The 23339-nt window shown below is 41.4% G+C and overlaps 1 protein-coding gene across 3 annotated transcripts in view; it reads left to right on the forward strand.

The window, feature by feature from the left end:
- atad2b (ATPase family AAA domain containing 2B) overlaps positions 1–23339 on the forward strand; it is a 58633-nt gene that overhangs the window by 12572 nt on the left and 22722 nt on the right. For all 3 annotated transcript variants that reach the window (XM_061754873.1, XM_061754874.1, XM_061754875.1), the window contains exons 20-24: positions 1474–1609; positions 4241–4434; positions 4513–4672; positions 10311–10433; positions 12717–12902. In XM_061754873.1, the coding sequence (XP_061610857.1) occupies positions 1474–1609; positions 4241–4434; positions 4513–4672; positions 10311–10433; positions 12717–12902 (799 nt within the window). The remainder of the gene's footprint in view (positions 1–1473; positions 1610–4240; positions 4435–4512; positions 4673–10310; positions 10434–12716; positions 12903–23339) is intronic.

A 23339-nucleotide genomic window follows, 5' to 3' on the forward strand; every position in this document is an offset into this window, starting at 1 on the left:
TTGTTCTTGACAATTTTATATACAGTGGTGCCTTGATAAGATTATAATTTGTTCTGTGACCATGCTCGTAATTTAAAACACCTGTATCTCAAATACTCTTTTCTCATTAAAATGAATGGAAATGCCATTAATCCATTCTCTTTCCCCAAAATGTGTATTTTATTGACAAAAAAATAGCACTTGATAATAATGCACTTTATAAGACCATAGGCTACAGTAATGAAATAAGAGAATTTAAAAAGTTTTTGTCACATTGAATTGAATGGCCATTGTGCTGCTCTTTCTGATGTGCCTGCCTTGGCCACCTGGGAGCAGTATAGGGCAGACAGTCAGATATACTGTTCATTGAGAAGTACAGCTCATCAGTACGGCACTAATATTTGTCATGCTTCGCAGAGGATAAAGAATATATGATTGAGTACGGTTATATTTTCTGTATAGATGTTTTGCTGCACTGTTCGTGTTCAATTCGTTGCTTGTTGGGTTATGGCACCGCAGCATAGATGCTATTTAGCGTTAGCATTAACCTAGTGGACTGAAAGGCAAAGCTATGCGGTTGTCATAACTCATATGCATTTATCCGCTTGTGCTCTTCACGCCGGATTTTCCATAACAATGGTGATGTGACAGTTTTGCATGATCTCTGTGGGAAAGGCACAGACGCATAAACTCTTGATCTTCTGTTATGACTAATGCTGCCATTTTGCTGGATCTCTGTGAAAGAGGCAGAAGATCATCCGGCGGATCCATCAGAGAGCAATTTGTAGGATTACCATTGCGAGTGCCTTTCGCACACTCAATTTGGAGTGTCCCAAGGGCTTTCTGTTGATGATAGAAAATCCTTCCTACACTTTCAATGAGAATGCAAGTAATTCAATTTGGCGGTAACCCCACTCACTCACTGTCCCCCCCAACCCCCTTTTTTTGTTTTGATGAACAATCGGACAGCGAGCGCCTTCGCTGACTCATCCACCATTCCAAAACCACAGTAGTCCAGTATAACTCATGATGACACTTAGACACTTAGTCTCCATATTAATCCAGATATCATTGGTGTCACGCCAGTAGAACAGGTGTTAAATTACACATCGTCATGCATTATTCACCTCTTCCATGTGTCTGCACTCTGCAGACTTTATCACCATGAGCACTAGCCAGCGTCATCACTCACTTTCCTCTGAGCAGCTACATCATTCCCTGCAAAGTTACCCCCGTTTCTCCTTCATTTTTAAAAATGATTACCCACTCTTGTCTAAGGAAATATTCCAGAAAGACCGAGAAGCAATTCAAATGCATTAAGAGATAAGCGAAAGGATTGATGTGAGAGAGGAAGAAGGTCTGTCAGCAAAATGGTTACCCAAAGGGTGTGCAGCCTTAACTCCCAAGCACAGCAGCGACCGGTTGAAATGCAGCTGCTGGGATTTTATTGCTAGTAAAAATGATTGAATGTAGTTTTTTTCTCTCTCTCTCTAGGTGAGGAGTATGTTCCAGAAGTCCTACGGGGAGGTGGTCACGCTCCAGCCTCCGGGCGAAGGAGAACGGAGGAGCTTTTTCTCCGACCTGCTGCTGGTCCAAGCGGCCAGAGCTCCGCCGCGCCTCAGGAATACAGGTACTTTGACATAAATATTGGGACACCTGTCCATTTGCTTGTACAGCGGATGATATGGCGTGCCTGTGGTCGATAGTTGTTGTGGGGGCGAGTCTAGTCTCATTCATCATGAGCCACGAGATTAACACGCTTTCCTTTTCCCTTCTGCGATACGATTGGGTGCCATAGAGAAGGCCTTGACAAAAAGGACTGTATACTGTACCAAAAGAAGATGTCTACACGATGTACTGTACACTACTACATGACAAGCACTTGCTCGATCCAGTAAACAACAGCCATAGATGTGACGTGAAAAGGTAGACATGCAAGCTCCGTGCTTAAGGCGACGCTAAGCTAATGTCAATTCAGTGCCTTCGATGGGAACATCCACCTGCCAACATGGACGCCACATAAACACGTCTTTTAGCCGAATCTAGTCTTCATGCTGTAGGTCTCTGATGACAACGGCACAACCCGGAAGTACGTGTCCCAGTCTCTGCCTTTTGCTTGCGCGACAGTGCCGATAAACAACAGCAACCAATTCTTGAACTAAGACTTTGTCAAAGGCGGTTTGAGCAATAACAGAACACTATTATGGACCTTATTTTCTGTCCGTTTCATCCGGTATCCTTTAACTTGAGGTTTCACTGTATTAGACATTATTCCCATAGGAAATCATCCTAAAATAATCAGTTAGATGGCCAAACTACTACCAGGCAATGTTTCAACCCTCCTATTACTCTTGTGGGTGTTATTCACCCTTAACTCCCCTCAAGAAAATATCTTAAAAATGTAGTTAAAAAAAAGGATTATTCTTTTATTTCAAATAGATTTCAATACATTATTGATTACTATTATTTCTTTCATTGATTTTATTATATTTATTTCAACTCTTTAAAATATTTCTTAATTTACATGGTATCTTAAACCCAATTTAACACTTAATTTTTTTTATTGATTTTTGGTGTTGCATGTGTGTATTAACCAATGTGTGTTAACCACTTTTTATAGTAAAATGGTAAGCAATAAGACACTTATTCATACTTTGTGTGACAGATGCTTACTTGAAGCCACAGAAAAAAACAAAACTGGCACCCAGAGTCTGTCCTTACGATGCTTTGTGATCAGAGATCTTTCAAACTAAAGTGTCATGCAACAGAGCCCTATTTTTCCAGAAAATGTGGTAAAATTCTGAATTTTACAATTTTTAGGCACATGCAGACAAAAACTATTTGGATTCTGGCCCCTGACACTGACGGGCTCTAGAGGGCAGTGTTGGTCTGTGTGGGTTTCTTTGCTTCTTCAAACTTCAAATATGTACCTTTCAGCACCAAGCAGAGAAGCACCACACTGAGCCAAATATGTGTGTGTGTAAGCCTCATTCATATTCTGTTTGCATATGTGAGAGCTAAATATTTGGTCCGCGAGGTGTATTACGTGGCTGGTAGATATGCGCGGATGTAAATGTTTCCCGGGTTAAAATTTGTCTCCCCTCCGCTCCGTAATATCCCCCATCACATCCTCATCCCAAGTGTTAATCTGTACTCTACCACTGCCCCACTCCTTCGTTCAAGCGTAATATGGATCCCCGTCCTCTCCCTCCTCATTGATACAAGGCTGGAGTCCTCTGCGACACTCTTCGGGGATCTGCCTTCCAGCAGGAAAAAAAAAAAAAACGCATGGAGAAGAAGCCGCGTGTGAGTGCCAGAGCTATTATCCCTAATTAGAGTCAGGGAACCCTCGTGATGGAGGAGAGGTGAGGAGCCACTGGGGCTTTCTAACCTAACCATGCCTCATCGGCCTATAGATGGAGCCTGGGCAGCGGACATTGGCTTTTTCTTACTTTGCGCCAACACTCTACACTCATTTATTTAGGCCAAGGGTGGGCAAACCTTTGTACTCAAGGGGCACGTTTGATTTTTAAAACATATAAATGGATCAGGCCATTCGTAGAAGATGTGAAAAAAATGGAACGTATGGTAAAAATATAAAATCATGACATTTTCAATTTCCATCCAGCCATCCATTTTCTGAGCCGCTTCTCCTCACTAGGGTTGCGGGCGTGCTGGAGCCTATCCCAGCTATCATCGGGCAGGAGGCGGGGTACACCCGGAACTGGTTGCCAGCCAATCGCAGGCATTTTCAATTAAAAAAAAAACAAAAAAAACTATAAAGTTTATTATTTTATGAATGAAATGAAAATTGAATGAAAAAAAATCACATTTTTAACTCATTCATTGCAGTGGACGTTTATTCGTCAACTGGAATCCAATTGTTACTGCCCCAGACGTATATATTCGTCAAATGTTTTTCAACGCTTATGCATGGAAGTGGGTCTTGCACAGCTTGTCTGTAAAATTCAGGTTTGTAAACCACTGTAATTACTAACCGATCCCTGTCGATGGTGGCGTTGCAACGCTTTGGATTTGAGTTCAGCACAGCTTTTGATTATAAAGAAGAAGCGGTGAATCGCAGCTTGTCGCGTCGATTATGATGAGGGAGAGAAATGCCAACATGTTTGAAGTCGGACAAGTTTAGGCACCTCACACACTGTCCGTTTGGTATCTGTTTTTCCTTTTGATAAGTTTTCACCTCATCGGTCCCAGCTTTGCCGTCTTATTAAGAGATGTTTACTATTTTTGCTGTCTGTAGAGCGGTGCGAGGAGGTTCTTCCTGTGGCCGAGGCCCCAGGCCCCAGGGTGCTGTCTGCCGAGGAGCAGCGTCGCCTGGCTGAGCAGGAGGAAAACACGCTACGGGAGCTACGGCTCTTTCTCAGGGACGTGACCAAGCGGCTGGCCACTGACAAACGCTTCAACATCTTCAGCAAGCCTGTAGACATCGAGGAGGTGAGGACGACGACAAAAACGTGATTTTTATTTTCAATTTTTTTCGCAATCCGACTGATTATGTTGTGCATCTGTCAGGTGTCGGACTACTTGGAGGTGATTGGACAGCCCATGGACCTGTCCACCGTCATGACCAAGATTGATAAGCACCAGTACCTGACGGCCAAAGACTTTCTGGTGGACATCGACCTCATCTGCAGCAACGCGCTCGAGTATAATCCCGACAAGGATCCTGGGGGTAAGACGAACTACATGATCACATCCATATGTTCAAACAAGACATATGCTGATATTTACATTGTAACAAAGCTCCGGATTCAGTCACATTTCCCCAGTAAGTAATGGAAATACATGTGCATCTAAAAATTTAAAATGGTATAAAAGCTTATTTAGTTCAGTAGTTGAATTTAAAAAAATAAAAATAATAAAGATGAAAATTGTTAACACATAACATGCAGTGTATTTCAGAAGGGCAATTTATATATTAAAATTATTTTGTTTCTTATGTAATATTCTAATTCCTTGAGGTGATGAATTTTGAGGTTTCCTTAGCTGTAAGGTGTAGCTGTAGTTATCAAAATGATAAAATTCACTTCAGTGTGTAGCGACGTTTTCCAAGATATTTTATTTTATTGAGATGAACCTGTAATCTCTTCCACATTTCTAAGAGGTAATGAAAGTGATAAGTGTAATGCAGAGCTACTAAATTCAAAATACAATTACATTTGTTAGAAATATATGTATACTGTATACAAAAACATTGCACAAGTAAATGTAATACATTTTTTTCTACAACTGCCATTTGGACATTCTTAACAATAGGTTAATTAGTGATTATGAATCCTGTTGATCCTGCAAAAATGAATTATTGATGAATGGTGTCTTCAAGGCAAAATGCAGTATGCTCTGCCACCCGCAGAGACGCTGTTGAGTCACCATGGCGTTAGCTATGCAAAGTTGAATTGACTTTGATCAGTTGTTTTCCAAAATGAATTAAAGAAGGTTCTGAAAATATAAAAAAATTGTAAATAATGCGGCGCCACGGCGGACGACTGGTTAGAGCGTCAGCCTCACAGTTCTGAGGTGCGGGGTTCAATCCCCGGCCCCGCCTGTGTAGAGTTTGCATGTTCTCCCCGTGCCTGCATGGGTTTTCTCCGGGCACTCCGGTTTCCTCCCACATCCCAAAAACATGCATGCATTGGAGACTCAAAATTGCCCGTAGGTGTGAATGTGAGTGCGAATGGTTGTTTGTTTGTATGTGCCCTGCGATTGGCTGGCAACCAGTTCAGGTGATAGCTGGGATAGGCTCCAGCACGCCCGCGACCCTAGTGAGGAGAAGCGGCTTAGAAAATGGATGGATGGTTTGAAGATATTGTAATATGTCACGTATTATCCAACATTTTTAAAATGAGGTGACATTTCTATACCGTACCATTGAATTAGCTCTAAAAATGATGTTATTCACAACCGTAAAATACACACTGCTTTCCCTAATCAGTCTGACGGTTTGTTTCTGTAGTTCTGTTGTGCTCCATTAGTGATTGAGTGAATAAACAAAAAAAAAACTTTAAAAAAAATCTAATGACTTATTAAGTGAGCCGACAGGCTTGGTAATTACAAAAGCTCCCAGCGCCTTTTGTACCCGTCGGAAATTCAAATGAAGAAAGTCACTTCCCTGCTTGCTATATAGAAAATGAGGAAGGCTTGCATATGCATGAAAATGTAATCTCGCCTCTTGTCTCGGAGCCAGAATTGATTCCCCCAACCCCCATTCTTTCCGTCTTGAGTCCGCGGAACATCACAGAAGACAAATGCACAAACATTGAAAGAGGCCTGTTGTTTGCGTACACATCCATCCATATTTTGTGTACGCTGGTGAAAAATGTCCATGCCGGCTTAAAGAGAACATTAGTGACAGCGGTGGAACAGAATGATATGAAGTGAAAGCTGCGTACAGCGCGTATTTTAATTCTCTCCTCGCGCGCGATGCTTAATGGGAAGCAGTTTTCTACTGGGCCAAATGAATAAATCGTACCGTCATTTGTCTGCACGCCAGGATAGCTACCAAAGATACATTAAAAGGGAGAAAATGCAATTAAACTGTTTAATAAAGAAGACAAACCAAACCTCCATCCTGCGTACTGTGGCCCAGTCGCAGCACAATTATGCCTCCGATTATGCTGGGGAAGTCATTATTAGCTCGTTGGTGGTCTGTTTCTCCTGTGTCGAAATGAGAAAAATGTTTTGCTGAAGAGGCTCCTATATGTATCTCCAAGTCTGCCTGACTGAGTTACCACTCCAGTCCTGTAGGGGGCGGCAATGGTGGTTACAGTAAGCATTATTTAAATAAATATGTAAGTGTTGTTAAATAGTGGGTTAGTTGTGGCTGTGCAGCTAGTGTATGATTGTGCTTCTTACCAGTTTATTTTGTTAGTTTGTTCAATAACATGATTGAAAGTGCACCGGCGGCTGTGTTTGACCACTTGTGGAGGGATTACAATTCAATCTTAACTGGTGGTGCGTGGCTGTATTAAATTAGCTAATGTTACTTTACCATAGAGGTGCAGTTGTGTAAGCCAGTTCTGTATTGCCTTCTTTAAGTGTGAGTCATCCCAAACTCCCCTCGAGCTGTCACCTTATTGTGGTAGAGGGGTTTGTGTGTCCCAATGATCCTAGGAGCTAAGTTGTCTTGGGGCTTTATGCCCCTGGCAGGGTCACCCATGGCAAACAGGTCCTAGGTGAGGGACCAGACAAAGCACGGCTCAAAGACCCCTTATGATGACGACAAAAAAATGGACTCAGGTTTCCCTTGCTCAGGTTAAGTCGGACTCGTTTCCGGTGAGGGTTGGACTCCGCCAAGGCTGCCCTTTGTCACCAATTCTGTCCATAATTTTTATGGACAGAATTTCAAGGCGCAGCCGAGGCGTAGAGGGGGTCCGGTTTGGTGGCCTCAGTATTGCTTCTCTGCTATTTGCAGATGATGTGGTTCTGTTGGCTTCATCAAGCCGTGACCTCCAGCTCTCACTGGAGCAGTTCGCAGCTGAGTGTGAAGCGGCTGTGATGAGAATCAGCACCTCCAAATCTGAGACCATGGTCCTCAGTCGGAAAAGCGTGGCGTGCCCTCTCCCGGTCGGGGGTGAGATCCTGCCCCAAGTGGAGGAGTTCAAGTATCTTGGGGTCTTGTTCACGAGTGAGGGAAGAATGGAACGGGAGATCGACAGGCGGATCGGTGCGGCGTCTGCAGTGATGCGAACTTTGTATCGATCCGTTGTGGTAAAGGAGCTAAGCTGAGAGGCGAAGCTCTCGATTTACCGGTCGATCTACGTTCCTACCCTCACCTATGGTCACAAGCTGTGGGTCGTGACCGAAAGAACAAGATCCCGGATACAAGCGGCCGAAATGAGTTTCCTCCGCAGGGTGTCCGGGCTCTCAGAGAGAGGGTGAGAAGCTCGGTCATCCAGGAGGATCTCAGAGTAGAGCCGCTGCTCCTCCACATCGAGAGGACCCAGATGAGGTGGCTGGGGCATCTGATCGGGATGCCTCCCGGACGCCTCCCCGGTGAGGTGTTCCGGGCACGTCCCTCCGGGAGGAGACCCCGGGGACGACCCAGGACACGCTGGAGAGACTACGTCCTTCGGCTGGCCTGGAACGCCTCGGGACCCCCCTGGAAGAGCTGGATGAAGTGGCTGGGGAAAGGGAAGTCTGGGCGTCCCTGCTAAAGTTACTGCCCCCGTGACCCGACCTCGGATAAGCGGTAGAAAATGGATGGATGGATCATCCCAAATTTTGGGCATTCCGTCTTTTATGCACTCGTTCCACCTAGCTCGTACTCATAACTAATAACATTAGTCCCTGTGGAAAAATTTATCACAGTAAAATCCCACGATATAGCGAAAAATCAGCAATATGAAACGAGGATAGGGCAAGGTATGACTATAGTACAGTTTCAAATTTTTACTGTAAATGTAGCGTTTGACTACAACCACAAAATATAGCCCATTTTAAGTGGGATTGTCCAATTAAAGCACAATGTGTCGCTAATACAGCAACGTGAAGCTTTTTCACTATGAAGCAAAGCAGAAGTGCTGGTGAGTAGTAGTAGAAAGAGACTTAAAGCAGATGAGCTCCCAGCAGGGCAGCTGTCATTACAAGCCTCCGAAAGGCCTTTTACAAAAAATTGGTATTTAATTTATTATTATTACTGTTATTATTCATATATATATATATATATATATAATGTGGGTCTACACACACACACACACACGCTTCCTCTATCACCATTACGCAATTAGACAAATGCTGGCAGATTGCAAACCCCCCCACTCTCTGCCGCCACTCTGTGCCTCCGCCTGCCTGTAATGAGAGGCAGCCTGTTTACAGTGGATACGCTTTTAGCCTCAACTCTTCAGCGCGACCCTTCAGGCTCACAAAATAGGGGATTAATGAAGCCCGGGGACATCACAGAGACTTGGTGTGCTGGAGAACACATTACTTTTTTTAGGCCAAAAAAGAGGAAGTCAATAATTTGTTGTTCTTCCAGACACAGTAAATCCACACACATTCATGGTTTACCTTTAAAAAAATTACTTTTTTGTTTTCCCCCCCTGTGGAACCCATCCTCAAATATTCACTGAAAAACATTTTTGCCTTTTTTTGTTTTCTGACAGTCCTGAAGATGCCACAAAAGTCCCGTCAAAATTGGAAAGTAGTACAGTAATGATGTCAATGGAAGAGTTTTGTGTGGTGATTCGCTGCTCACGGATTCATCTATTTGCTGCTTTTTTTGTGGAACTTATCTTCCGTTATTTTCTGAAAAACCTACCAGGTCGCTCTTATTGTGCTCAGCCCAAAGTACTGCTTTTGGCGCAATCTTGTGGCATCTAGGTGCTAAGGAACTACAGTGCCCCCCCCCCCATGGGGAAAAAAATGGGGAGGAAAAAAATGGAGAAAAGTTTGAAAAAAGATCAGCAAATAGATGAATCTGAGTGCCAAACAGCAAATATGCGGGGGTCTAATGTATGTTGTGGCGAAATGGAGAAAAGTTTGAAAAAAGATCAGCAAATAGAAGAATCTGAGTACCAAACAGCAAATATGCGGGGGTCTAATGTATGTTGTGGCGAGTAGAAGGGCTTCATGTAGTGCTTTGCCACCATCTTGTGGCAACTATAAGCAATGATAGACCTTTTGGGGTGGGCGAGGGTTGTCAATCCCATGTGGATATTAGTTACTTGCTGCAGGCAGAACACTGTACAGTGGTAGCTTGACCTATGACTGAGAGTTTTTGAGTTACGAGCAGCCGCTTGGCCAGTATTTGGCTTCATGGCGTGAGCAAATATTTAACATACGAGTGAGCTTCAGGCATTCTACTGCTAGATTTCAGCAGCGAGCTTCACAGCAAAATGTGAAAGTGCGCATGACTGGTATTTTGTGCTTGTAGTTTCAGTTTTGCTAATTTTCTTTCTCTAACTTAACAAAGTGAGTGCTGAAAAGAAGCCGAACATGTCTATTCTGCTCTCCCTGAGTGTGAAACATGTGTAGTTCAGCAGATGGCAAACAGTTTTTCAAAAATAGAGGTCAAATATGCTTGCTGTTATTTCACACGCCCTGTTGAAGATTAGTGTAAAACTAAACATAAAACGACAAATATGTTTTGTATTTAACCACACCACATAACATCGTCTTGCGAAATTTCGTAACGGCTTAGAAGGGCTAGCAGAACTAGCACGGTAGTTATAAACCTTAACAACACTTATTGGAACACAAACGGTGTAGCAACACAATCCGTCAACTCAGTTTTTCGCTCTTTGTGTCAGGGTTCCGTCCCTAGGACTAGTGTACTAAATGTGGAGATGAATATTTTTCTCTCTGGTTTCCAGACAAGGTGATCAGGCACCGAGCATGCAGCCTCAAGGACACGGCGCACGCCATCTTCGCCTCAGAGCTCGACCCAGAGTTCGATCGCATGTGCGAGGACATCAAGGAGGCCCGCAGGAAGAAGGGTGAGAAACTTTACATTTTTGCTTTTTATACTGTGAATACCAAAGATCGAAGACAGACCTTCTAATAAAGGGGGGCTCCTTGGTGTATGAAATTCCTGTCATATAGTGCATCCAGAAAGTATTCAGTTCTTCACTTTTTCCACATTTCCATGTTATGGCCTTTTTACACAATGGAATAAGACAAAGAGGAATGGGCAAAACTGCCCAAAGATAGGTGTGCCAAACTGAAATTTCTTCCAGTGCATGACTTCAAGGCCTCTGTTTTTGCTTCGGGAGCAGATTCTGGTCCGATTAGGCGTGATCAAGTAGATGGTAAATGATGCACAGGAGGATTTATTTTATTTTTTTAATGAATGCCGTCAAATATTAAAGCGGTGAGGCGTATAATGGTATGCAAATATTCCTGTTGACGAGGCAACAGTATAACACGGGTTCACGCTAACTGTATATATGCTAGCCACAAAATGAATATATTTGAATTTTTAAAGCGTCTTCGGATGCCCTCTCCAAGTCAGTGTGGCTATGTAAGTCAATGTTAACATTAGGATTTCAGCTTTTTTTCTTCTTTGTTTGTACATAGTAACTGTAGTTAATCTACACCAGTGGTTCTCAAACTTTTTACATCAAGTACGACTTAAAAAATTACTTTGCTCTCCGAGTACCACCTTCATGACCAACATTAAAATAAGTTGGTGTATTAGGCCCATGTGTCTATCAAAAACAAAGCAGAGGTCAAATTCCTAAAAGGTCTATTTATTTCTGTTGTAAGCCACTTTAACATTATACTCAATTTTAACATTAACAGTGTGCTTAACGTTTGGTCGTTGTTATGGTAGTTTTATTGTAACCTGTGCAACTTATGGTAGTGTGCAACCTTTAGGCAATTTGCAGGAGTGTTATTTTAAACTGCAACTGTTGGGGTCTTTGCGAAGGGTGCGAGTGGGTGTATGCAAGACAGCAGACCGGTGAGCATTGTATGTTGATGATGATGTTCCGGACCTCAACCTTCAGATTGTTTTCCTGAACTGCACTATACATAACCTTGACGTTCTACTGACTACCTACTTGAGCCCCAAAGCTGTGATTGCACCACATCCGACTGTAAGTGTGTACTCTTGTCGTGTTTGATTATAGCCTTTTTGTCAACTTGACGCACATGATACACCGTGAATATTGCAAGAGCCTGAGGTCAGCCTCCAAAGAAAAGGAACGCAGCACTTTTAAATATTTCATCCTTCAGTCAAGGTCCTCTTATAAAGCTATCAATCAGATGAGCTGTTCGCATGATGCTAGGGTTGTAGCGAATTTCTGGCGGTGCATCTGGGGACGTGTCTGACTTGAGAAAGTGAATGAGAGGTGATAAAATAAATGAGAAATGAAGATGTTATTCAAAGAGCTTCGATGGACGGACTCCACCTCAGTTTTTAATGTCCTCTAACGCTCAAGCTGTCAGTGTGAATTAGAAGACCAAGGTGCACACTCGTTAGACTCCCAAGATTTGGATGTTAAATTTGAAACTGCCATTCTGTGCGCAATTTAAATAAGACTACTGTAAAACCTCCCCAAAGTTGTGCTGTTTAAAATAAGACTACCATAAATCCCTGAAACGTTGCACTGGTTAAAACAAAGTTAATCTCGCAAAAGTTGCAGAAGTTAAAAGACTATAGGTAAATCCCCAAAGGTTGTGCAGCTTGGAATAAACCCCAAAGGTTGCACAGGTTAAAATAAGACTACTGTAAATCCCTCAAAGGTTTGACAGGTTAAAATAAAATTGCTGTAAATTCCCCAAAGTTATAGAGGTTAATAAGTCTACCATAAATTCCGCTAAAGTTGCACAGGATAAAATAAGATTACGGTAAATCCCCCAAACATCTTGCGCAAGGTAAAATAAAATTGCCGTAAATGAACCTCAAAATTGTCCAGGATAAATTACACCTACTGTTAAAATCCCCAAATGTTATGCAGGTTAAAATAAGACTGCCATAAATCCCCTCCAATAAAGGATTAGGATTAAATAAAATAAAATTCTTCCAGCGAGAGAATTCAGTAGACTTCTTTATTAAGATGGACGCTCGAAAAAGCCTCAAGAACCCATGCCTGCAAATGCACAGGACATCCGCCATTTTGTTTGACGCCGCCCTTCTGAGGTCAATTTGGCCAAAATGAGTCTTCTTCCCATTTCCCTGTCCTGATTGATACTAATGTAATGCCACTCCTGTGCATATAGACCAATATATGCGTGTAGTGTACTTTCCTAACCTAATCTTCTGTTGGGATCTGCAGACCAGCAGACGCCAGTTCAGTCTGCAGTAGCAGCAACGCCGGCGGCGGCAGCGGCAGCAGCAGCATCAACAACAGCAGCAACTCCTCCGAGTGCTTCCGGAAGCAGGAAGAGCCGAGCTGCCGCGGAACAGCAGAGCAAGGCCAGCACTCAGGGAGAGGCCACCGACAATAAACCATGCCCCCGCAGTGAGTACTGCAAGATAATACACAAAGCGATAGTTTTGATTGTCTGACAAATGTAAAAATGAGATGATGGCTGTTATTATGAAGTTGTAAAATCAATGAAATGCCTCCTTTACTTGAATGGTGACGCAAAGGTACTCTTCACATCGTAGATCTTTTTTTTTTTTTTGTAATAACCATTATTACTTGTCATACAACTGTATAAAGAAGTTAAGTGCTGTAAAACGAGAAAACGCAAGACAACATTTGTCTATATCTTGCGTCCTCGTCTCTTAAATGACAGCCCTCGTTGAATGTGGTTATTTTTATGGAGTAAATGTCTTTTTAAAAATGTCAATGGAAATGGAAACCAATGTATTTATTTATTAAATTTAACCTTTATTTTTCTGGTAAGGCATTTGAGAAGAGTCAATTTGCAATGCCGACATGACATCAGGCAGCTGAAACAAACAAAGCAATACATAGACAAGAAAACTGTACAGTGTGATATATAGTTAGTTACATAATACATAACATTATAAAAAAATTAATCCTCCCTTTTGTATCTTGAACAGTGATCAGCTGTTTCACCTTATAACACCACACACACACACACACACACACACACCACACTGTGGGGAGTCGATGGAAGCTAGAAGCCTCATTAGTAGGGTCCTCCCCTCTCCTAACCACTCGGAACACGACCACACCGCGGGGCCATTACATGACCACCTGTGGCACGTGTGAGGCAAACTAATGGGGATGTTACCTCAATCGCTCGCATGTAAAGTCACAAAAGACCCGCTAGCTTCCTCCAGTAGGCGACGAATGGACAAGTCTGCCAAGTTTCATCTGTAGTCCCTCTACCTAACTCAGGGTGGTGCTTGTCTTCCATGCGGAGCACCCCTATGGAGCCTCTGCTGACCACCTCTATTCTCGCTGGTCCTGCAAAAAATTTTTCCCACAATTGTTATTAATGTTAGGGTGGATGTACAGAAAAATGGCACAATATTGCCGTCTTATATGGACATCAGTATCCTATCATGAGATTAATTCAAAAGCTTGTCGTGCAGAGTCATTACTAAAACCCTCTGTCGGAAGCATCAATTAATTAAGCTAAGTCGGGTGATTAATTTGTGACACTGGCATCCTGTTCTCACCTGGAACTCCTCAGTAGGGCAGCTATTAGACTAATGGATCACTGATTGTGCCTAATGACATGACAGGCAAAAAAGTGCAGCCGGTAAAATTCAGCAATGCTCATGGAATGAAAGGGTCCTGCAAAGGTCTGATTTTCATACCAGAACGCGACACTCACAAATTGGACCGGTAACCAGGCATGAAACACTTGACGAAATACTGTACATCCTCTATCAATCACCAGCTACTGATCTAGACATGCCTACGGTTGAGTTGTATTGTGTGAATTTGGGGTAATTTTGGCCATTTTCAGATAGGCTCAAAAAGTGAAATTTTCACTAAATATGAACCATCTATTCTAAACAGATGGACACACAAAATTGCCACAATTTTGCGCTTTTGTCATTGTGTACGGGCCGCGCCGTTTGACGACGCCCTATGATAGACAAAACTCCAATACATTGGAGTTTGATAATTCCGCCCCCGACGCCATTTTCACATGATAGACAACATTTGGTAAGCATGTCTATCATCAGTAGACCCACAAAAAAGTCTCAAGACACCATGCCGGAAAAAACACCAAGTCTGCCATTTTGGTTTGAAGCAGACATTTTAGGGTACTTTGACCATTTTCAGGGATCCTTCCGAAGTGGTCTTGTCCGAGAGCAGTGGTTCTCAAACTTTTTACAAGTAGCCACTCCCCAAAAATTATTTTTGTTGCTTTTGGGCAAAGTCTGATGACTTGCAATGGAACCCAAATTACTATTAAATTCAAGAAAAGAAAAAAGAAAATTCAACCTCCATAGGCAGTTTTACTTGCATTACTTATGAAATTTGGTAGTCTTTTCTATCATTAGTACATCCACGTAAGTCTCAAGAAGCAATGCCTAGAAATCTGCCATTTTGATTTGAAGTGACTCCAGATTGCGCTTGTCTGTCTCTTTTTCAGACACACACTAAACCTTGATCTGACGTGTTTTTTTTTTTTTTCTTTTTCTCTCTTCTCCCTCTCCACCAACAATCCACTACTCCCTTCTTGTCAAGCACCGAGATTGGCCTGTACAATTCCGATATAACAACCCGCGACAGTGGGGATGATGAGAGCCACATAATATTTACACAAGCACTTTTTTGAAGGCTAAATGTATTTGTGAAGCGGGTGTGAAATGCACTCATACTGACTGGACAAACCTGGTTGCCATGGATAGATGCGTGGGAAGACCTTGAATGGACGGAATATGTTTGCTGTTCTCCACTTCTGCTTGCCACTCGTTCACTTACAAACGCCACCTTCCAGGGTCATTATCGGTGCCCCGGGTCTGGGTTCATGTGTGGTGCATCACCACAAGGATCAAGTTCATTGCGAGTGCCATACTTTCATCCATTATTAACCCCCCCCCCCCCCCCCGACCCTCGGCATACTTTCATTCATTATTAAACCCCCCCCCCCCCCCTCGCTTTCCTTATTCGGCCATGACTTTCTGTTTGCTCACATCGGCCCTCAAGTCCCCGTCGCAATTGATTGCCATGCAAGATATTCACATCTGATAAAGCCTGACTTTTTTTTTTTTGTCCTATTTACCATTGTGGAGGGTTCACGAGAACTGTTCCTTTCACAAGCGTTGGCAGTGTTTGTAGAAGAGTAGAATAATGATTCCGGCTCTGCATAATATGTCCTCTGCATCAGTCAATAGTCTGCCCAAGGCAACAGCCACCAAGGCTTGCTCTCTTGTGGCTGGAATACCACTGCGACCCACCCTTCCTCCCCGCCGCGCATCTTACATCACATTAAACGGCCGTCTATCTCCCCCGTTGCCAATGTCAATCCATCGCCAGGCCTTGATGGGATATTTGAAGTCATAATAAACATCCCGCTTCCTTTTATAATAGGCTGCAGTAGTTACTGCATAAAAGGATGGCCTGGATTTGATTTGTTTTAAGGACAAAAAGGACAGCAGGCATCCAAGAAGTGGGTAAGAAATAGGACACATTCCTTTTCTTCAGCGAACACAAAGGGTTGTTGAAGAAAATTCCTCTGATTCGATTTTTTTATTTTTTAAATGTTTTTTTTTTTTTTTTTTACCCGTCTTTGTCCTTTCCATTACATACGAGGAAATGCTGCACTTGACCAAAGCAGGAAGTTCAACTTTGTAGTTGGATGACCAAGGTGCCTCAAGAGTATTTTGCAATTTAAACCAGCAACTTTTGTATTTAATATTTACTGTGTCATGACTCGTGATGGTAGTAAATGTAAACATGACACATCTTGCAGGGTAAAAAAATATCAAAAAATAACCCAAATTTTGCAGGTGTGTTCATCCTGGTCAACATTTACATTTAGAGGTTGTGGACATGCTCCCCCAAAAGTTGCTTTAGTAGTGACCACTGTAATCTTTCGAAATTCATTAACCGAAGCCAGTTTTACATAAGCCATGCCAGAAAATATAGTTAGTGAATATTTATTAAATCGATTATTCTAACATATCATTGAATAATCGGATAAAATGTATTTTGCATTAAGGTTTATTGCAAAATATTTTTTTTGCCGATTATTGTTTATTAACTTTATTATTGTGATGTTGTACTGCAGGGGTCATCGACCTTTTTGAAACAGAGCTCCGAGGCTTCTTCAAGTTCAACTAAATTGTTAATTGTAGGCTACTCATACTATGGCTACAATTAATTATTATTTTCGTCATAGATTAAACTGACTACATTTTTTTTCCATGAATTGATTGATTCTGCTACTCACAGCTGTCAAATGTTATAAATTGTCCATATTTTGTTACGGAAGTCATTGAACGCAAACTCATTATGCCCGTAACACTGATTCTTCTACTGTAAAGTATTTACACGTATCCCTCATCAATGCGCGAGCTGCTAATCACATTTCGACTGTGTGGCCGGCCAGCGACGTCGCCGGCGCAGTCCAGGGCCGTAGCTAGTTATTTGGGGAGCCCAAGGCAAACAGTCACCTATGTTATGCATGAAATTAAAGAGAAAAAAAATGGATACTGATGGAAGGGGACCTTTAAGCTAGCCTATTAATATTTACCACCAAAGATTATGAATATTGTTTACCATCAACTAAAAAGTGTGAATTGGAGAACAGTTTCCTTTTTCCTGAGCTAGATAAAGTCCTTAAAATCCTTCTCGAGGATTATTCTTGAACAAATGAATCAATTAACACTTTTGACTCCAATTGACATTAATCAACATTTGTTTACCATTTCACCCTCTTTTACACTCACATCTTGGTTGTGATAAGCATCACTCAATATCGCACTTCACGCTATCATATTTTTTTATTTCATAAAATAACATACACTGAAGCCATAATTTATTAAGGATTGTGATAATAGAGTAATGATTATGTTGTGCAATTGAACACTTTGCAGAATTATTTTTTTATCCTATTATATTACATATTGCAATAGCTGTCCCGCAGTACTGTTCTTGACAAAATTTTAAAAATATGGAAATTCAGACCAATTGTTCTGAATGTGGATTTCTACAGGTTGGCAACTCTGGTTACTGGTTTAGTCCATAAAATGTCAGAAAATAGGCAAAAATGTTTGTGTTTAAAAGTAAAAGCAGATGTTTGCAAATGTCAACACTAAGATAAATAGTCTCCTTAAATGAAGGACGACAGAAATCAAAATATTTACTGTGAAAGGCTGAAATCAGAGTATTGGGACAATTTCAATTTTAAAAATCTCTCCAAGCAATTGATAGCTGTTCAATGTTGTTGTTGTATATATAGTAGAGTTGATAATCATTTAGTTATCAATTAACTGATTAATCGTTGCACCTCAAAGCCGTCATTTTAGGCTTATATCCAGGGGGCATTATGAGTCCATCAAATAAAATTCCCTGAACTAGACCTGAAGAACTTTTAGTGGAGTACTTCTTTTCGATGATAGCCTCAATCATTTATAATGTATGTGTTTTAATTATAGCCGTCACTAAAGTTGCGCTAGGTGGCTCGATAGTCGTCCCACCAACTCCCTCGGGCAGTTAGCCGCTCGTTGCTTCAGGCTAACTCGGTCAGGGTAGAGAGGAAACTAATTTTGGCAGCTTGTTTCCATTATTAACGTCACCTGCTACCAACGCAGGTGACAAATGGGACCTTTTCCTTGGGGGGCTAAAATTAGAACCAGCCGGCTACAAAGCACCCGTCTTAAGTTTGAGAATGTAGCTCTAACGTCCGCTATTAGAGTGTGCTTTTCTCTCTTAAAAAAAAAATAAAAAATTTGCTTCTCAAAGGCAATCTGGTGCTTCACGGGAGAGGCGCCAGGCTTAGCTGCCATTCGGTGGGCACAAATGCCTCTTGGATGATTGCAAGCGAAATTAATATAAATCACCATTCTATTGTACAGTATTAGGGTGCACATCCCATTACGGTTTACTGCTGTGTTTGTGGTTCTTTTTCCTTTCCATATATCACTGTGTGTTGATGCCTTTTGCTGTTTTGTTGTTACTGTAAAGCCCTTAATGTATTATGACCATGCATGTCAAATATTTATGATTATACATTAGTAAGATATTCTGTACCAGGATTGGCTGACCAACTCTACAAAAACAAAACAAATCATTTCTGAACAAGTTTCCTTAGGCAGTTAAATTTTCAAGAATTTTTATTTTAAACATTACACTATTTGACATAGTTTGATTAGTTTGAGTAACAATCAGCTGTTGCTATGCTACGAGCAGCGTAATGGCGCTTGGCTCTGATTTTGGTTACGAGTTATAATTGACAGGAACGCTTGCACAAACATAATGACACTTTATTCGTTCACTCGTGTTACTTGCTTTTCAGACTTTATGCAGGACACAAACACAGCAAAGGGAAGGCAAATTGCAGGTTTTTGCGTCAAATCCAGCTGAGCCGCTTGAGCTTTATATATAAAATAAATGCACGGTAGTTATATCGAAGATTGATATATTGGCATGTACACTGTAACACTGGACCGTTTATCGGAGACTTGGATATCGACACTCTAAACAGTAATCCCCCATATATCGCCCTTTTCACAAATTCACCTATTTGCCTGTTTTCTGTGTAACCTATCACCTGCTAGTTGCTGAAAAACTCACCTATGGGCGTTTTTTTGTGGTCTTCCTGAAATGGCTTAAGATGCCCCAAAATGGCACCAAAGCCCTGTCTAAATAAAGTAGTACCTGTATGTTTTAACTCATTCATTGGCATTGACGTCTTTAGAGGTCAAATAATCCATGTTAACTGGGGAGGCTGGCGTGCTGAGTTAAGTGTAGTGCATCTAGACTGAGAGACAATGTTTGTCATATCATCAATCATCTGAAGCCATTTATTTTTTAAGGATAATGTTGTAAGATGAGTTTGAAATAATATTAAACAGTGTTGGGATAATAAATTGGCGTATATTTATGGTTTGAACTATTCATATAAGCATTTTGGGGAGGGGGTGTATTTGTGGCAGAGCATGCTCACTGTGTAGCATCACATACTTTTAACTGCTACCCAACGATGGGGTAATAAAAGTGGGAGGGTTCTGGTTGAAAGACCCCCCCCCCCCCCTCCCCATCCACCCAGGTTTCCTTTTTATAGCACTCTTTCTTTGTAATTATGCAAATATGTGTGCTATGATCATTTAAATTCTATTATAGTTGTGGTCTCGTGAGACAATAAAATCAGCCACATATTAGTTATGCGACCATGCTAACTGTCTTGGTGCACCACCCATAAAGAGATGCAACAAGACTTGCATTACATTACCCATGCGTAAGAATTTGAATGCGCACCGAGTGTTTTTAATTACTCGAAATTACTGGGAGAACCTCACTTATCCACACTAATCGTGGACACATCCATTAAATGCCATGCCGAGGTGTATTTTCCTCTCGCACATAGCTGCCCTCCTTTCCAGCTAACAACTCATTAAGATGTGTCATTACAGTCAAGGGCAGCTCAGCAATTCATTATCTTTTTCCAGCGTCTGACTCCTCTTGCAGTTCATTGTTAGTCATCAAACCGTCTTATCTGCGCTACGCCGGTTGATAATTACCCGCATGCTCTTGTAGACCAAAGAGACGAATTCATGTAAAAGCTTAAAAAAATGTTTCACACGCGCGCTACCCCTTATTTTTGATATCGTAACATTATCGCGTTAATTCCGTCTTTGTAAGATCTCTAGTCTCCTTGAGAGGCAAATCTTTTTATTTTTAAAGGACACATTGTTTGCCGAAGAAATCACATTTGAGGATAAGAAAGCAATTCTGTGAAGGTAATAAATGCCCTAAAAAAAACAAAAAACCTAAATTCTTCTTTCTTTAATGTTTGCAACAATTAACTGCTCAAAATTCAGCATTTTTTCTCGATAATCGTGCGTTCCATCTTGCATTAGTAATCCGGGTTACGTTGACACCCTTGTACGTTTTTACAAATTCCTTCAGACTTTCCTAATAAATTCTACTTGAAATTTTAGCTCTAATAAGTTATGACTACTGCTGCACGATATTGGGGAAAAAAACGACATTGCAAATTTCTTTAAAGTGGGGAAACTATTCAATAGTATAATTGGGGAACGAGGCCAATACTTTTTCACAGCACTGTACAAATGCAGCAAAGACTTTCTGTAACTCCAACTAACAACTTTAAACAGTTGAAATGTATTACTTCAACATGCTTTCTTGACACTAGTTAGTACTTCACTATTATTTATAGTATTTCTTTTATTATTATTTCCTATTCTGTATATATGGCATTACAGAAAGAGCACAAAAACTGAAAATATTTTGAGTTATTCCGTAACTATATAGGTAAAGGTTCCACAAAAAAACAAAAATCACATTGGTGAAATTGTGAATAGCAAATACGCTGGAGTTCCCAGTACTCTATATTGATTATTTGAGTGGTTAAGTCCCATTTGGTCCAAACTCCAAATTTTACAAAACATAATTAAAGTGCAGAGAAAGTACTGCTAAGCAACAAATACAAAATTCATGGTTAAAAAAACCAACTTTTATTGCCCCATACTTATTTGGATCAGGCTGACATCTATTAAATGGTGTTTGTAGCTACCGGTGCGTGGCTTTCGAATGCAACACAGGTAGCGACTAAACACCGACTGTTAACTGAACAGAGGACAGGGCGGAAAGCTAGATGGATGCCCCTGAGGCAGAGCTAAACTCTGCCAGGTTCTGTCACCTCCCGGCTTGGTGTTCTTATGCAAGAGATTGAAAAAATGTTCTTTTGCAAGCCAATGAAATTGCACAGCCTGCCGTAGCTTTGTCGCCGACATCAATGCTATCATGTCGGACGTCATTAGGCGAGAGACGTAGTGAAAGTAAAATCAAACAAAGCGTCGGTCGGGGAACAATTGAGCGAAATGACTGATCGCCTTCATTTCCACGAGCCAGGAATGGTATCATTTATTGATCGGGACGTTTCATTAAGTGTCCGGCGCAACGTGTCACCTCGCTTGACAAATGGCTGTCTTGCGTTTTATGACCCTGCAGCCCATGAGTCACCATGACAGCCTCGCCTGCTTTTCCGACAACACTGCTTTCGACAGTTTTATTTTTGTCATTTCTTTGCAGTTTTTCTTTTTTCGCCCCTTTATTTCAGGGACAGTTGTGACTACATAGTCGGTTCTTTTCATTAATTAGGTGGAGAAGAAATCCATCAATGGGGCAAGCTGGCTCTTTGCAATATAAGGCAATTCAAGGGCATTCACAGACTACATTCAGATACATCATATTCGGCTTTTTGACACACAATTTGTTCTTAAACAGTATTTATCGAAAAATCTTCACCTAGGCTCTAAAAGTCTGACAGTATATAACAGATATAACTGCTACCCAATGAGAATTATCATGTACTGTGTTCCCTTGAAGAGACCTAAATTTTTCACCTGATTTATTAAATTACACAAGTCAAACGCCCCCCAAAAACATCCCCCCCAGCATTAGTTTTCCCTTGACCCCAAAATGCTACAGTATAATTTATTCCCCCGGCATAAATGCGCGCCAGTGTTCGCCCCCATGTCCTAAATGTGAATTCATGGAGAATTAGAGTAGAGCCCGCTTGGGAGCGAAAGGAAAATGTTGTTGATTGCCATGGAAACACAAGCTCTCGTTGAAAAACACGTCGTACGCTAGGTAAACGAGCGAGCATCTGTTCAGGTTTGGAGAGGTGTGTCGGAGTGTATTGGGAATGATGCTAGCAGTTGGGCTGATTTCCCTTGAAATAACACAAGTGCATGTTTTTATTTTTTTATTTTTTTTTTTTATATAAATTATTTTTTTATTACTGGCGGTGGTGCTGAATTTTTAAATCGGACCATGCTACCAGTACTACTGTATCAGGGTTTTCTCTGGCTCAAATTGAGGCAGAGGTGGCACCATTCTGCTAATTTCCATGTGCAACGTGTATCGCGCCACCTACTGGCTCAAATCAGCCATTATTATGTGAAGTATTAACATTTATTGTTTTATTTTTGTCAATTAAATTTTTTCATTTTAAAAGGATGCCGTCGCATTACCAACTAGGTAGTGCCATCACTGCTCAGATGATAACAGTTTGCATGATGTCAAAGTGTTTAGAGCCGGTGGAGGCGGCCGCCCCCAAATTTTATATTCAGGAAAACCCCTATAGTCTGGACTGTTAACATGTTCGACTTTTCGGGTTAAATGAGAAGAACTCCCTAAATGGATCAGCACTTACTGACTTAAGGTCTCAAAGACATTTTGGACCTCCAGTTCCAAAGTGTCAAGTGGTGAGTCTGTGGTGAAAATTCGATGTGATCTCTTGACCCGCTTGTGTCAGTGGATATTTATTGTAACCCTGTCTCATATTTAAAGAGATGCCGTGTTGAATTGAAGGCCAAGGCTTTGTCTGCTCCACAAGACGCTGAATGTTCTGAAGTTACTCATAATCAGCAAGTCTACGTCTGTCACTGATTTTCCGATGTGTGTTCCTATATTTTGTTTCTTTATCGTTATTATTTTATGTATAATTATTAGGCCAAATGAGTCCTTTTTAAAGGGTTTCCCATACTTGTATACTTTCAACTGCTCCTTACAAAAACAAACATCAAAAACAAAAAGTTTTTGTTATTGGAGCATGGCAGCAAAGTAGGATGACTCGCCATCTGTCCAGCCATTATTTTCTTCTATAGTGCTTGTCTTCATCAGGGTAAGAGGCAAATAAATCTGAAATCTGAGATGACTTTGGACTGGAGGCGGGGCACTGTCAATCTCTGGGCACCTATAGACAAACCACCATAATTTAGTCTTCAAACAACCTAGGAAGCATGCTAAATTACGGAAATATTTCATCAT

The sequence above is a fragment of the Phyllopteryx taeniolatus genome, chromosome 18, assembly GCF_024500385.1.
Source record: "Phyllopteryx taeniolatus isolate TA_2022b chromosome 18, UOR_Ptae_1.2, whole genome shotgun sequence".
In the NCBI taxonomy this organism is placed as follows: Eukaryota; Metazoa; Chordata; class Actinopteri; order Syngnathiformes; family Syngnathidae; genus Phyllopteryx; species Phyllopteryx taeniolatus.